The 15,619-nt window shown below is 45.3% G+C and overlaps 1 protein-coding gene across 1 annotated transcript; it reads left to right on the top strand.

The window, feature by feature from the left end:
- Window positions 1-363: 363 nt before the first annotated feature.
- Window positions 364-15,505, top strand: DRC3 (dynein regulatory complex subunit 3). The gene is made up of 13 exons (XM_042864633.1): window positions 364-404; window positions 1,059-1,232; window positions 2,500-2,616; window positions 4,111-4,277; window positions 4,877-5,023; window positions 6,174-6,293; window positions 7,229-7,341; window positions 8,625-8,799; window positions 11,178-11,309; window positions 12,560-12,630; window positions 13,443-13,566; window positions 14,927-15,058; window positions 15,225-15,505. Exons 2-13 carry the CDS (start codon window positions 1,076-1,078, stop codon window positions 15,336-15,338), a joined length of 1,569 nt encoding a protein of 522 aa, XP_042720567.1. The 5' UTR covers window positions 364-404; window positions 1,059-1,075; the 3' UTR covers window positions 15,339-15,505.
- Window positions 15,506-15,619: the final 114 nt, after the last annotated feature.

The following is a 15,619-nucleotide window of genomic DNA, read 5'->3' on the forward strand; positions in this document are numbered from 1 at the left end:
CCCCCTCAGTAGTTCCGTGCCTTGCCACGCCCTCCGGTTGATGGACAGGAGAGATACCGTTAGAGGCGCACTCCATTGGGCAACGGTCGGAAAATTCTGCAATATTAATGGGCAAGCAGACCGTCGATCATACGCACCTCCTCCCGCCCGCAAGGCACGGTTGGAGCGCTGATTGGCTGACACGATTTTCTCGGGCTCTGATTAGCAGCCAACCTTCCCACCCCCTCTCAGCTCATTGGCGGCTGAGCTCGTCACGTGACACCCCTTAGCAACGCGCTCGGGCTTCCTTAGCAACCCCCCAGGCTCGGGGCTGAGGCGCAGGTGGGCGGCGGGCCGGTAAGCGGCGCGGGCCGGGCTACGGGGCAGCACTGCGGATCTGTAAATGATAAAGCCAGGACAGAAAGGTGGGAATTCCGCTAAGTGAAGGTGTTTGCACCTATATAGGTTTTACGGTTGGTCTGCATTAAGGGCCTTCTTCAGAAAATCGCTGTTACTGTTTATAAATCTTCCTTCTTCCTCAAAATTCCCTTTACTTCTATTACAAAAATGATGTCCGAAATTTATGAAGCACCACTGGTAATTTCTGTATGCTGTAAATACACTCTAGTCCTGTAAATCAAACCTGCCTATGACAGCAAGTTTAGCTCTTAAAGGAACAGGCCCTCCTCACGAGGAGGATCTCACCACTGGGGGATCGCCATGGCTGCTTGTAGGCCTCCCCCCCGCTCCCTTTAACTGGCCTCACTGACAGCCTCAAACTCTCAGGCATGGTGTGAAGAGTCACACCATGTCATGCTTAGAGTTACACCAATGGTTTTGCAACCCAGCTCACAGCAGCGGGTTGTGGCTCAGTGATCTTCAAGATCCCTTTCCACCCAAGCCATTCTATGATTCTATGCAAGTTGAATACATCTTCAACATCATCTATGAGGTGTTAGATCTTAATACTATACTGTGTTCTTAATCCCCTGGAACTGTCATGCCAGTTCAATGAAAGTTGGAAATAGTAGCCAGACAGTAGTTTTATTATTATTGCTTTTTCTTTTCTGTCTATTAAGGCTGATATCCTCTAAAAATGAGTCAGTCAGACAACAGCTTTGAGCCAAATGTTATTGACGATGAAATGCTTCAGAAAGCAGTTGAAGAGCAATGGCCGGAGGACATAAGGAAGCTTGCCAAAGCAGAAGGTATTAACTTTAAAGAGGTGATGGAGCTACAGCTTAGTTTTAGAAGTGAGTATCAGAACACATATATTTATTGGAGGGTAAATGAAATAAGCATTAATTGGCAACAATAATGAGCATCTTAGGCTTTTAGTCATGCCTGGAAGCAGCAGTTTCAGTTGAGCAGTCTGGGTGGTATTGCTGATGGATGGCTTTAAAGCTGCTTAGCTTTATGCTATTATTGTCAGCGTTGTTCTTATTTAACATTTATATTGTGGTGACACCTACAGGCCACAGGCCTATTGGGCCCTCTTGTACATGGACAAATCAAATCCTGGGCAGGCATGGCCATCAGTGGTGATTATCCAAGAGCTGTTGTTAGAATGTGGTGATTACAGTCCAGTTTGGTGGCTTCTTCTGATCCATAGCATCATCACAGCTTGTCTCTTACTGCCAAACCAGTCATAAGCTCGCATTCAAAGAAGAAGGAAGAACATTTGGTTCCGTATTTGAATATTTTGGACAAAATCAGATAATTCATTGTGTGTCCAGAAGGTTAGTTCCTTAGAACACACTTCCAATTACCTGATCCTGCATGTATTTGTTTGCAAATACAGAACAAAGAACTGTGTCAGTATTTTGTATGTGCAGCTCATTGCATTACAGTGCACTCACTAAACAGCAATAGCACTGAATGCAATCTTCTGGGAAGCCATTGGAGGACAAAAAAGAATTGGGTGTAAGAGTGTTCTGTGTTTTCTGTCACCTCGGTCCTAATGCTTTGCTGTAATACCTAACAGCCTGTCCTTGTGATTCTGTTTTTGGAAGAAGCTAAATGCAGCCATATTGATTAGTGCTAAACTGCAACCTTTGCAGAAACAGTAGACCTCAACTTGTTCTCCTGTGATGAGAATCCTGAGAGCAGGAAAGTAACTTTCAAAAGCAGTAACTGGCCACGAGTAGCCTGCAAATGCAGGGAAAAGCAAGAGTTTCATTCCAAACCTCATTTGCAGAGCTGGAAGGGAAAATGAAAGCCAAGGCCTCTGAACAGTGGATTCATAAAGCCACTGTTGGCTGCAGCCAACTCCCCCTCAGTGACTCGTTGGCTTCACTGATGAGCACTGTGGGGATGGGATGCTGAGGTTAACTGGGCTGTTTCACTAAAATTGCTTTCAGCCAGTGAACCACTCTGCTCTCTAGGGCAGTCGTCACACTTCATGTAATCTGCTAAAAAACATTTTGGAAGAAAGACTGGATATTTCTCCTTCCGCTAAACTGAAAGCTGACTCAGATGAAAAGAAAATTTCTGTCTTTACTTATTTTCCCGTGCCCTTAGATATCCTGCAGATTGATAATCTGTGGCAATTTGAGAATCTTACTAAGCTGCAGCTGGACAACAACATCATTGAGAAGATAGAAGGTCTGGAGAGTCTGGTTCACCTTGTGTGGCTTGGTAAGATAAGGCACATGGGGCTGGATGCCTTCTCAGGTGCAAAGCAATCTGCAATAGAGCTGGGATGTCACTTTCCTTCTCAAACACGACTGATAGGAGCTTTCTCAGGGAAGCCTGTCAGCTGTCTGTGTGTTTCCTCATTTGACTGTCAAACGTCGAAAGGCATGAATATCAGTACTGCAAAGCAATCCTTAAATGTTTAAAAACCTGGTTTTAATGAATTTGGTGTGGCAGGAACAGGAAGCTGAGATTTCAAGGCTGTTTCCAGGTTTTTTACTCATATGTAGAGGTGACTTTCAGAAATATTGATGTAAACTCCGTGATTTAGAAACCTTTGTTCTGTTTATAAAGGTAATGCAAGCATTTTGGAACTTAGAATCCCCGAAAGACGGCTGTGTGTTTACCCCTACATGCTTAAAGGCTTGTCATTTTTCTTGTGCTAAGCAGTGGGACTGCTTTCAGTCGAAAACTCATGATACGGATGGCAGCACCATGCAGTGGTGCAGGTTCTGATGCTGGGCATACCAGTGGCTGCTGCTCCTGATTCACAGCTTACAGCATTCTCTGGTAACTGCAGCCTCCTCATTGGGTGGCAGCGTAAATATATCCTCGTTTGCTGCTGAAAATAGCATGCGAGGCTTTGGTTCATAACACATCTCAGAGTGCCTAAATGAGTTCTTCCGCCCCGTTGTCTTCGCTGCGCGGATGACTGACGCGCCTGTGAATCACAGCACATCACCACTGTGTGAGCAGTTTCTTGAAGCACACTCAGGCATTGCAGTTTGCCCAGAGGTTCTGGTGGTTCAGCAGCTGCTGTGTGCCCCTGTTTGCTGCCCAGGGGCCGGGCTGACAGCCACAGTTGTAACCACATCAGCTGCCTTTGGAATCCTGGAGCGCTCAGCTCCAGCCTGAGTGTCAGCACTGCCCTTAATGGTGGTGAACGTAGGTGTTAGCCTAGATGCTTTGGCAGGATGGGATGAAGAAATACTAACGAGTGAAGTAACTACAGTGAGTATGTGCCTTTGCATATCTTCATTGACAACAGGGCGGTGGTGAGCATGGAGCTGACATTTGCTGGTCCTGTAAAAGTCACTGTGATGGCAAGCTCTAATGCAGCAGGGAAGAGTCTGCAAGAAACAATGCAGAGAACCCCAAATACATCACAGAAATGCTCACTTTTCAGGGCACCTCTTTTCTTGTAGCTTGGTTGAACTCATTTTGAGGCCATGGGTGTGGACTCTGCAGGGAGTGTCTTCAGCCATTCCTCTCACACACAGTTACAGTTGTAAGGAGATGTGTACATTGTTTCCTGACCCAGAAAATGGTGATTTCATGCTGAGCCTTTCATGTGGGACACTGAGCCCCCCTGAGGAAAATAGTGTGTATGAACTTCTAAATCAAGACTCAGGCTAGATGCAAGATCTGAGTCGTGGTGTTCTGCTAGAAATAATTTAGCTTGCTTATACAAGTTCCAATTTCTAAACTCTTCCCCAGACCTGTCCTTCAACAACATTGAAGTAATTGAGGGCCTGGATACCCTTGTCAAACTGCAGGACCTAAGCCTCTACAACAACAGAATATCTAAAATTGAGCACATGGACACACTGCAAAAGCTACAGATTTTCTCCATTGGAAAGAATAACCTGACCAGTCTGGAAAATGTGAGTGCTTCCTGGCTTTGGAATTGCTCCCCATCAAAGGATCAAATATTCTAGATCTGACGTTTACCACTACCTCCCTTTGAGGAGAATTTTTTCCTTAGGATTTCATTTCCTCTGAAGCCTAAATTATGATTTAGGTAAGCTATCTAGCTGCTAAGTGCTTATTTCAGCTATTTCTCTTTTAGGTTACTCACTCATGAGGTCTTCATTTTGCTACTGCTGTCATTTGTGGCAAAATTCCTATTGGTTCTCATGAGAGGAATAAATAGCTACACATGAGGAAAAGAGGGAGTGGGGACTAGGATACATCCGGGGTTCTCTAGGATATATTTTGGGGTAGTTTACCAGCCTAACACCCTGATTTGTCCACCACCCAGCTAAAGGCCATCTCTCCATTTCCATCATTTACATAGTCATGATGTGAATTTAGGTATTTTCTTTCCCCAAAGCATTAAAAACTTCTGATTTAACTTGAGTGCGTTTGGCAGCTGAGCACAACATGTACCACAATGTAATTGTGCAACCCATGAGCAATGAATTTCAAGCCCAGCTGTCTCCACAGCACTGGTAAACACAGCATCTCTTTCCCCTCCACACAGGTGGTCTATCTTAGAAGGTTTAAGAACTTAAACACACTGAATCTCACTGGGAATCCTTTCTGTGATGAAGAGCAGTATATGCTGTTTGTTGTTGCTCACCTTCCAGGCTTGGTATACTTGGACTTCAAACTCGTGAGTGACACCACAGTAAGTATTTCTGCATCTTCTTGTGAAATTGGGCATGAGTTCCTTACAGAGCACTGCCTTTGTTGATATGCTCACAATGTTCTAGCACGATGGGCTTATTCCCTGCAGAAATTAGACCTATGGAAGCGCACAGTATTTGTTCCATCTCCACCTAACAGCTGTGAACCTGTAGGCCAAATTCTGTCAAATTTGGCAGAGGTAGAGATGTCAAAGGTATTATGCCTTCACAGGTTTTGTGATAGTCAGCAGCTGTGTGTGGGAGAGGAGCCTGCTTAATTTTGCCACAGAGATGCTGCGGTGTGAGTGCAAGACTACTTAGAGATCAGGGAATCACAGAGAGAGAATCTCAGAGGAGATCAGTCTTGAGACACGAATCCAGAGGAAAGCAGGCTTGGTGGTCCTGCTGCTCACTGAGCTATTTCTTTCAGCAGCAGACTGACACATTAACCAGGCAAGTGAGTGCCATCCAAACGCACTTCCCTTTCCTGATTTTTGAAAGCAAGGCCATACAAGCACTGCTAACCCATGGCTCTGCTTTCTGACCCCAAGCTCATTTTTTTCTTAATAATCAAAGAATATGTTTCATTTTAAGCTTGCTTGGCACAGAACAGGAGCTGTTCTTGGAGTATACATTGCTCTTACCAGAGGACTGGAAGGGCTTTCCAGGTCATGAGTCCAGTCCCTGCTCATAGACAGTATGTCATGGAATTGCATGCTTAAATTTGTCACGCTTCAGTTCCAAGCTAATTAGGTTCTTGCCCCTGCTACTACATTGCCATCCCTTCAGAAAAAACATCTTTTCCCCAGAAATGTTAAACTCAGTAGCCGATCCATTCAGAGCTCAAATTCAATGCCAGTACAGGGCCTCCTGCTAAAACAAACAGAAAAACAATGCTAAAGATGAAGGAATTGGGAGAGTAAATGCTGCTTGGGACTAAATCGGCTCAGATGCAGTAGGTGAAGAGGCAGAGAAATGTGACAACAAAAATGAGGAATGGATTAGAAACTTTATAAGTAGTTTAATCAAAAGACCACAAAGAAAGGAGATGCGGATATCATTCAGGTGCACCTTCTGGAAAGGTGGAATGCTTACACTTAGATTTGTTGGGCACTGCTGGGTAGCCTAATAATGTTTCTTTGCTTTTCTCAGCGAGAAGTTGCCATTTCAAATTACCACTACCTCACTGACCTGCTGGAACACGAGGAAGCCCAGGCCCTCGCTCAGCTGGAGGAAAAGCAGGCACAGCAGAAGGAGCTGGAGTACCACAAGGTGCTTGTTCTTTGGTTGGTTGTGTGCTGCCTTGGGAGGAAGAAGTGCAGCAGATATTGACTTCTCCTTCAGATGTTTGAAGCTCTAATGAGAGGTTAACACCGGCTGTGCTAACACTAAGGCTAGGATTAGTGTCTGATCTTTGAATCTCGTATTTTGAATGAAGACAGGAACTGCTGTGGAATACATATGATGTGGGGGAACATATTTATTTTGGCTGAACGATCAGGCTGCAGATATAGACCTTTAGAAGCTAAATAGTAAATTGTGCCCAAGGATCTTATCAGCCTAATGTGAGATTAAGAAAATGACGCGTCTGAGGGAACTGCTAACATTTTCATGGTGCAGTAACTTCTTTTCTCCTTCACACCAAATTGATGCTTTGTATTAGTTTTATGGTTAAACTGTTCAGGGCTTTGAGATCACCGTAGTTCCATGAGCAGCCTGAAAACCAGGCTAGGCAGAATGGTGATTTCAGCCACAATATGGCTCTGTGCTCCAGCCTGCTGGAAGACCAGGCTGGCTGAAGAGCAGGAGGAGGTTAAGTGACAGGAAGGACACCTGCAGCTCTTCCTTCTGACCCTCCTCCAAGTCCACTCACTGTTTATCAGTGAGGCTGAATAGCCTTGTAACATATGGTTGTATGTGAAAATGCTTTATGTAAGATTAAAAGTGTTTTCTGTTCTTAGGCTAGAGAGTTCTAGCAGTAAATCCACATGTGAACCAGGATGGGTTTCACTCCAGTTGCAGGATGCTTTCATGACCTGGCTGGTACATGCATTGTGTAGGTGTAATTGTGTCTGTGCAGATCGTTACTTGCACGGCTCACCAGTGCTCCTCTGCTTGCAAAGAGCTTCTAGGAGAGAGGCATCCTAAGGAATGGCAGCAGGTTGGCACTCTTCATTTTACTGAAATCATTCTTATTCTCTTCAAAGACAGCCTTTGTTGAGTACCTGAATGGATCATTCCTGTTTGACAGCTTGTATGCAGAGGATACAGAAGCTGCCAAACTGGCTTACCTCCCCGGAGTGGATGACCTGCTGCAGGCATATCCTTCCCGGGTTTAAAAAACCTACAGCTAAAACCTAATGACTTGAGTTAAGAAGGAGTTGCATCCACAGGGACTCTTCATCCCTTGCTTTTGTCCAGGACTGAAAGCTCACATTGATCTGAGATCTGAGGCTTTCTGTGTTCAAATTAGGAACAGTGCCAGAAAAACACTGCAAGACCATGAGACCACTGACAGCTTTAAGGCCTGATATCTCATGAAATATGAGGGCTACAAACAAACGGTTTGTATTACTGGCAAGCTGGCCAGCGCAGCTTGAAACAACCTATTTGTATAACCACTCACTTCCATCACCAACAGGTCATGAGATTCCAGTGTTTCAAATTCTCACTGTTGTAATTACCATATTCCCTTTCCACCGCCAGAATCAAACATATTTTCAGCAGCCCTCTTTCCTGACCCTTCAAGAATCAAGGCTTTGTACCGCCTTTAAGTCTGGAATCCACTTAAGGTTTAAAATGAGCCGTAAGATAAATCTCTGTCAGTTAGATTGTAAGAGCGCAGCCGCTAAAATCATGTTGAAATTGAAGTGGTAGGAGATAGGAACAGACTAATCAGAATGATATGAGTCACATATCTCACAACCTGCCAGAGCTGGCAACGTGAAGTTTTCAGGCCAGCACTTTTTTCTGATCATTGCTCCTCTACGGGGCATCAGAAAGCAGGCACTTTTATTTTTTTCTTTTCTCATTCAGATTAATAGAGCATTGTCAAGGCCAGTAACTTGACCTTCCTTAAAATTGCATTGCTCTGTTGGGGAAAAATGCATCACGGCTTAACTACGATAGACTCTAGAAACAATTCCATTGTCAAGATAATAGCAGAAGAAAAATTGGCGTTATTTTTGTGACGCTACCAAGTCAGTAGTTTATTCTGCACCCTGGCTGTAAGCTCTGGAGCTGTATTTATTAACTACACAGACACTGTATTCACACTTGTGAAGACGGATAGGGTTGTATGCTTCATTCTCCTGCTTTGAAAAGAGTCAGAGAAGCATACGTATTTCCTTTTTGTCCTCAAGGCCTTTTCTCCTCAAGCTGCCACATCCTTCTCTGTACCCTTAAGGTAGCAAAATCCTATGCATAGAATGTGAACAGGTGACCCTGTCCTGCTCAGACAAAATGCTTGGCAGCCTGCTGCCAGCAAGAACCACCGAGTTTTACATAACGGCAGCTTGTAACTCCTGCTTGAATTTGCAGAGCTAGAAGGAACATAACGTGTTGCTCCACTGAACAAACAAAATACCTTGACTCTGGTGTCACATACAGGAAAGATTTTGTCTCCGTTTGTGAGAACCTGTTTAACTACTGTCTGAAAGAGCATGAAAAACGAGAAGCTGAAGTCTCTGATTTCTATGAAGGCCTCCGCGAAGTGCTGACAGCCAACCAAGAAGAAGGCAGGAGAATAATCCTAGACTTTGAAAATCAGAACAAAACGGTAATTTTCCTTATGCTTCTTTAAGTTTGATACATCACATAGCAGCTTTCAATTTCACTTTGGATGAGGGTAATTCCGCTAACATTAGGATAGTGAACCCAGATTTACACCACAGTCGTGATATGATCCCTAATTGCAGAGTCACAGAATAGCTGAGGTTGGAATGGAGCTCTGGAGGACACCCGGTCCCCCTGTTAAAGCAGGGCTGTGTGCATCAGGCCACCCAGGGCCACATCCACATGGCTTGTATCTCCAGGAATGGCCACTGCACAGCTTCTCTGGGCAACTGGTTCCAGCACTCATCTCTGATCTTTCCTTGTTTTTCTGCAGTGTTAATCTGTACTGAGAAATGATGTCAGCGAGCATTAACTAACATGATATTTTAGTGCTCCATATAGGAAGAAGATTTGAGGTTTGAAGTTTCAGCCCTTTTGTCAAAGCACAGCCAACACTGACAGCTTTTATCTATACTTGATGTGGAAATTTAGTGTAGGAGAAAATTAATATGCCATGGTGTTGTCTCATTGTCCATGAAGGTAAAGTTCTTCAAGGTGCTGCAGGGAAAAAAAAAGAAAGAAAGAAATAAAAGGAGATTGCAGGTTATTCAGTTCGTTTTCAAGTCATTTTCTCATTCAGTTCATCTCGTCAACAACAGCTCAAAGAACTGTAACAGAAGAATCAGGTACAGCCATTGTAATGTATTTCTAGTCTGTTATTTTTAAAGCAGAAACAATCTTTTTACATTCTACTCAACTACAGTCATCCATTGTGGCTGCTAAGGGCATCGCTTCTAGCTGGATCCCTGTCTAACCGTGTGTAATAGATGGATCATTATTTTGTATCCACAGAAAAAAAGTCAGGGGGGGCTAAAGCCTGGTAAACCTGTCAGCTGAGCAGAGCCAGTCCCTGACAACTGACACTGCATGGAGCCACGAGCGCCTGCTCTTTGAAATCCAGGTCGCTTTGATTGAGGTGCCGTGTCACAAGCTGGCAGCCTGTTGAGTCACCCCGTCCCCAGGTCCTTGGACCTTGCTGATTCATGGCAGCAAACAGCTCTGGCAACTCCAGCTGGGATGTGAGCTTGCAGGCTTACCAGAAAGCATCAGATAAAGGCTGATATTTATACTCAGCTACTTGATTCTCAGTATAACCTCTGTAAAAAATACGTGGCTTTGATAGTTCGTCTGGTAGGCTACAGCCTCAGCAATGGATTGACCTGCAGTGGATTGAACAGGACACAATGGTTAGTGTGACAATTTGCATGTAAATGCTGGGATAGTCAGCATCCAAACAGTCACTTACAGTTGATTGGGAAGTTCAAAATGTAACGCTGATGGAGATGTTAACAAATCACAGGGGTCCTAGCAGGCTGCAATCTGAAACCATTCTTAAGGTGTGATTGCCTAACTGTCATATTTTCCTGCAAGCTTGGGCTACCTGTAAAATAACACCTCTCTGAAGTTGCTTGAGGTGCAAAGAAGCATTAAGGGCCTTGAGCTCTGAAGTTATTGCTTCCACAGCTGTGGCTTGAATGGCTGGGGAGGTTTTGGAGACTCACACGTTGCACTCTCCTTCTCCACATTTACCACTGCAAAATTTGGGCAACGTGGTCTGTTTTCAGACAAGTCTTCACAGTTGTTTTGGCTAGAATTCGCTATTTTAGCCCATTACATTTCCTCTCAAGAGAATTGGATTAGACATCTTAGAACGTGTATTTCTTTCCTCCTATTAACATTTGATTGTTAACGTGCTTTGAACAGACTTCAAAATAATACATTGCTGAGCACAAGAGGATTTCTTTTTGATCTGAGAAGTAATAAATCTTGTCTGATACAAAACTGACGTCAATATTTAATTCTGAAGGGCGATAAATCCTTGCTGTAAGAGGGAATCAGGCAATGATAGGTATTCCATATTCAGAATACTGAATCCTGCCCCTGTGGTAGTCAGCCAAGATTCCCCTTGACAGGAAAGGGATCAGGATTTAGATGTGCCGTTCTTTCTAAGAGTAATTGTTAATCTCTTCTTCATCACCAGCAATGTCAAGAATCCTATATATATATATATATATATATGTATATTTACTTGAAATGTGTCAGAAGACGAGCCAAAGTTGGAAGGATAGAAGGGTCAAAGTCATCGGGCACTGGGAGATGAGATTTCTCACCAGTATCACTGCATTGCATGGGATCGTTTACATAGCAGCATACCTCAGCACTGTTACTTCCCAGTATGTAAATCCAGAGACTCACTGAATCAGCACATTTCATTTCTGCTCATCAGCAGCAGGAACTTTTCTCACATATGTAACAAGTTAATTAAATTGCAATGGAGTGCTGAACACCAACTATAAGTAATTTATGTATCTCTGTGTTTAGAGGCTGGATGAGATCCATCATGCCAGCAGTCACGACACTGCTGAGTCTATGCGAGCTGAGTACAACGAGGACATCCTTCAGCTGTCAGAAACACTCATGACCTTGGAAATGCAGATGGTGGACCAGCTGGAGGTAAGGCTCAGGCTCATACCTGTACAGCCTCCCATCCAGGATGCAGGGGCATTCATTTTGCTGTTGCTGCATGCCTCTGCATTGTAGCCCATTGCATAAGGAAGAGCACACAGTTCTTCCAGTCAGGCTCCTGCTCTGTCTCCACCTAGCCTTCCTCTGCTCAAGGTTGAAATGGGTGAGATCAAGCCCTGGACATTGATACGCTGCAATGGATTCCTGTTTCTCAGAGCAGAGCGCAGTATTTTCTTCACATCTATCCAAGCTGATTTCCAAAGCTTTAAAAAAAGGGACTTGAGGTTGTTCAGTCATTATATAGGTCTGTGTACAGAGCTCTCTGCATGGTATGGGATATGCATTTGGCATTCTGGAAATGTAATTCTTTGAAGCTGAACCTCACCATGAATAAGATTACACACGTTCCTGCTCAGCTTAATGCATTTGCTTGCATAATACCTGCCTTTTTTCTCCTCACTTTTCCTTGAAAACTAGGGCAGGGCTCCTAATGTGTGTCCTCATTTAAAACCAAAAACAAAACCTAATCTGTTATAAACTAGCAGGCAGGGTCTGCGGCCCTTATGCAAGATGCAGCAGTTTACTGCTGTGAATGTGCAGGACAGAAAGCAGGAGCTCAAAATGGATTCCCTACTGCATCGTGACTGTGCCTTTTGATGTTTCCTGAATTGGCCCTAATATATCTGCAGTCACTCAAGGAAAGATCAGAGACATTCCTTTGTGCATGCCCTTCTGGAATTGCGGGACTTGGGTGGTTGTGTTTGAAGTGTTACATCAAGACATTAAGTGCAACACTTAACAGATTCCCCATCAGCCATTTTTGAGAGAGGCACTAGGCAGCAGCAATTTTCGTTCCTGAGGACTAAAACAAAAGCTGCAGTAAGCCCAGGCATTGCTTACACTTCTCACAAAGAGGCTTTTCATACACACAAGGAGAATGCAGGAGTACAGCACACTGTGCATTCAGTGAGAGTACAAAGGGATGGGATGGCTCCAGAGACCAGGTAAGCATCGCTCAACCAGCTTCTCCCCAGTAAGCTGATTCTGATTTTCTGGCCCTGAATGAGAAAATAAACTCAGCGCTTTCAAACCATTTACATGCTTTAGGTAGGTCATGTTCTGACTGTGCTAACAACAGCAGCGAGTCCAAATTATAATCAATTTTAGGTTCTTCCTAGATTCCTTTTATGTTCATGAAAGCGTTCATTGTAACATTTCCTCTTTTTCTTTCCATTAAGGAACTGATAAAGGAATTTGAAGGAAACATTGCTGTCATTGCATCAACATTCACTGAAAACGTTAAAGGCATATATCCTTTTTACAGCATGTTGGCATGGATCTCTGTGCGAGGTGCATATACTTCAATCCTAAATCTATAACTGAGCCACTGAAATAGAATTGGGCTATTTTTTGTCAACAGAAAATGCGTTTTCCCAGCTTTGTGGGAATGGCCATTTAAGGTGCTCCAAGTCTTTCTGTGGAAAATACAGAAAGCACAAAGGGCTCTGGCTGAGTTCTCACATATGGAAAGTCTCTAGGACTTTTACAGCTTTCTCCCTCCTAGGGATCTTGCTTTTTTCTTGAGCATGCATGGCACAACTCCTGGCAGATCCAGCTAGCATGTTTTCCATATGTATTCTTGCTTCTTTGAATGGGCTTCATTTTTGTGTTACTGATGTTTTCTGGAACAATGTGAGATAAGAGCAGCAAAGCACTCCTGTGGCAGATTACGTATATAAATCTGTGGCTTGGTGCAAGTAATTGGCATATTCAGAGCTCAGCTTCCATCCTGTGAGGCCTCCCTCAGCTTCCTCTGCAAACCGAGGCACACTCTTAGTTCTGTGTAATGGCAGTGAGAACGAGACCTGATGTGAGCTGTGGTTAAGAGCAGAAAGTGCAAATCCTGACATCCTGGCAGCAGCAAGGCTGTTTCCCGAGGCCTGCTGTGAGGACATGGGACACCAGAGTGCTTTTCTGCTCGCCTGCATCAGGGCTGGCAGCCCTCTTTGGAGCACGTCCTCTGTAGCTCCTTCTGAGCCTCAGCCTCCTGTTACAGGAGGTCCAGTTTTATTTCTAGAAGTGAACGGTGTGCTCAGCCTTTTCCTTAACCATCTTCTGTACGATGACACAGTGCCGGGACCTCGAAAACCGTCACCATGAGAAGCTGCTAGAGATCTCCATCAGTGCTCTGGAGAAATCACTTAACAATGAGCTCGATGAGGAATTGCCAGATGATGTTCGTGAGGTGAGGACAGCAGAAAATTCACCCCCCTCTGTGGGGGTGATGGGAAGAGGAGGAGGCCGCAGCCTCTGCTTGGCAGGGACAGGATTTCCAGGAGGCTCAGTGCAGCTAGAGCTGCGTCTGACCAGAGCATGGCTGAACTGCAGCACTGCTGGGCATCTCTGCTGGGTGGGATGGAGATGACTGCACTGCAGGTTTCCCTGGGCTCTGCGAGAGCTGGTGGCAGCAGCCCAAGAGCGGTGCTGAGCAAATTTCTCTCTTGCCTCCAGCACAGCTCACTTCCCTGGCTGATTTTCAAGCCCCAGCCCAGCAGGCACTCAGGCAGCTTCTCTGCTGCACTTGCAGCTGGTTTTGTTCTGGTTCTGCCTGCTCCCCACAGGCAAACCTAAACACTGCTCTGATTTCTTTGTGCTGGGGCTGTTTGCATCAGTGATCTCGGGAGCCCTCCTGGGAGCTCTCCTGCCCATTAGCTGTTCTGGAGACAGGACACAGCATTCCAAATGCACCTTCCACTGCAGCCCCAGTCTTGCTCTGATATTGAAGATCCCAGGAGCCTTTCAGAAAGCGCAGAGATTGTTGCAGTGCTCCAGTCAGCAACGCTGCTGACCTTTTCGCCTCCGTTATTCCTTCACTTAGTGGTTAATTGACTTGAGTTTTGCATTTGCTGTGTTTTCGCTCTGTCCAGATTATCCCAGCTCCCCATTACTCTGGGTAATCAAGAGCTGACAGACACAGACCAGACCCCTCAGCCCCCCGGGGGAGCTCCCTGCTTTATGGGCTGTGCAGATGGCTGCAGTTACGCACCGTTGCTGTGCACCCATTTTGCCTCACTGCCATCCATTTCCACGGAGAAGCAATCTTCATTTGTTCAATATAGCTGCACTTGGCTGCAGGAGGAGACTCATTATGGTTTAGCACAGCCACCCTCTATTCAGAGCCATGGGGGAAGTCACTGCCTTGATTAGAAGCTAAGGCTCTCCAAGATGAAGATTTACAGCCAGTGCTACCAGTGCGAGAGACCCTTTCAAATGTGATTTTCCACTTCCCGCACCTGCTGGGACAGGCGAGCTGCAGCATATGCAGCCTTGCTTCAACAGCAGCTGCTGCAAGGGCTGGCCACATACTGTGAGGTGCTCCCTGCTCCAGAAGGTGAGGCCCAAGGTGCTGCCTCTATTTCCCCATACGTCCCTCCACATAGAGGGAAAAGCACTGCAGTCATCCTGACGATTAGGGCTTTGTCAGTCTGAAACAGAGGTCTTATTTTCTTCCCCCAAGCACTGCAGTTACTGGGCTGCTAGTTCTGAGCTCTGTGGCTTTTGCTGCGTGCCTGCTCCTCCCCTGATCCAGTCGTATTATCTCCTAGTTTCTTGTGGACAAAAACACCATTGTCAACATGGTCGACAAATCCCATAATATCCACCTGCTGAAGATCAGCATGCGAGAGTGTGACATCCTCCTCAACATGTATCGCTGGGAGGCCTCTGTGAAAGAGAAGGTAAGGGACCTTCATGCTCACATGGGGGTGGGTTACTGATGGGTCTGCCCCAGGTGGCAGGGACACCGCTAGGAAAGCTGCTTCCCAGCCTTTGCTGGAGACCTCTGTGCTGCAGCCAGGACCCCAACAAGCCTGCAGGTTCACTACTTGGGTTCAATTTATTCAGGCTCTTCAAGACGAGATTGACAGAAACCGCAACCGTATCAAAGAGATTTTTCAGTACATCGATGATCTCCAGGAGCAGCTGGATAACACACAGATTCCAGAGCTCACGGAGTAGGTCTGCCATGGGCCAGGCAGCTGCCTTATCTGGGTGCACACAGCAGCAAAACACTCAGCAAGGACACTGCCCCTCTGTGCCTGTGCTGTCTGGAACATTTCAGGCCAAAGGCCTGCTTCCATCCTGCCACAGTCAGCAAATAAAAGATACTTATTGTTTCTGTAAAAGCACACGAAGCTTTGTCTCTTCCATCACGTTGGCATGAAGCCCATCCTGAGTTCAGACCTGGTCACAAGGGGTTATGGCTCAGCTGTGAGCTAATTGAACCAAATCATCATAGC

The sequence above is a fragment of the Lagopus leucura genome, unplaced genomic scaffold (genome assembly GCF_019238085.1).
Source record: "Lagopus leucura isolate 7727_CA_CO unplaced genomic scaffold, USGS_WTPT01 Super-Scaffold_760, whole genome shotgun sequence".
Lineage (NCBI taxonomy): Eukaryota > Metazoa > Chordata > Aves > Galliformes > Phasianidae > Lagopus > Lagopus leucura.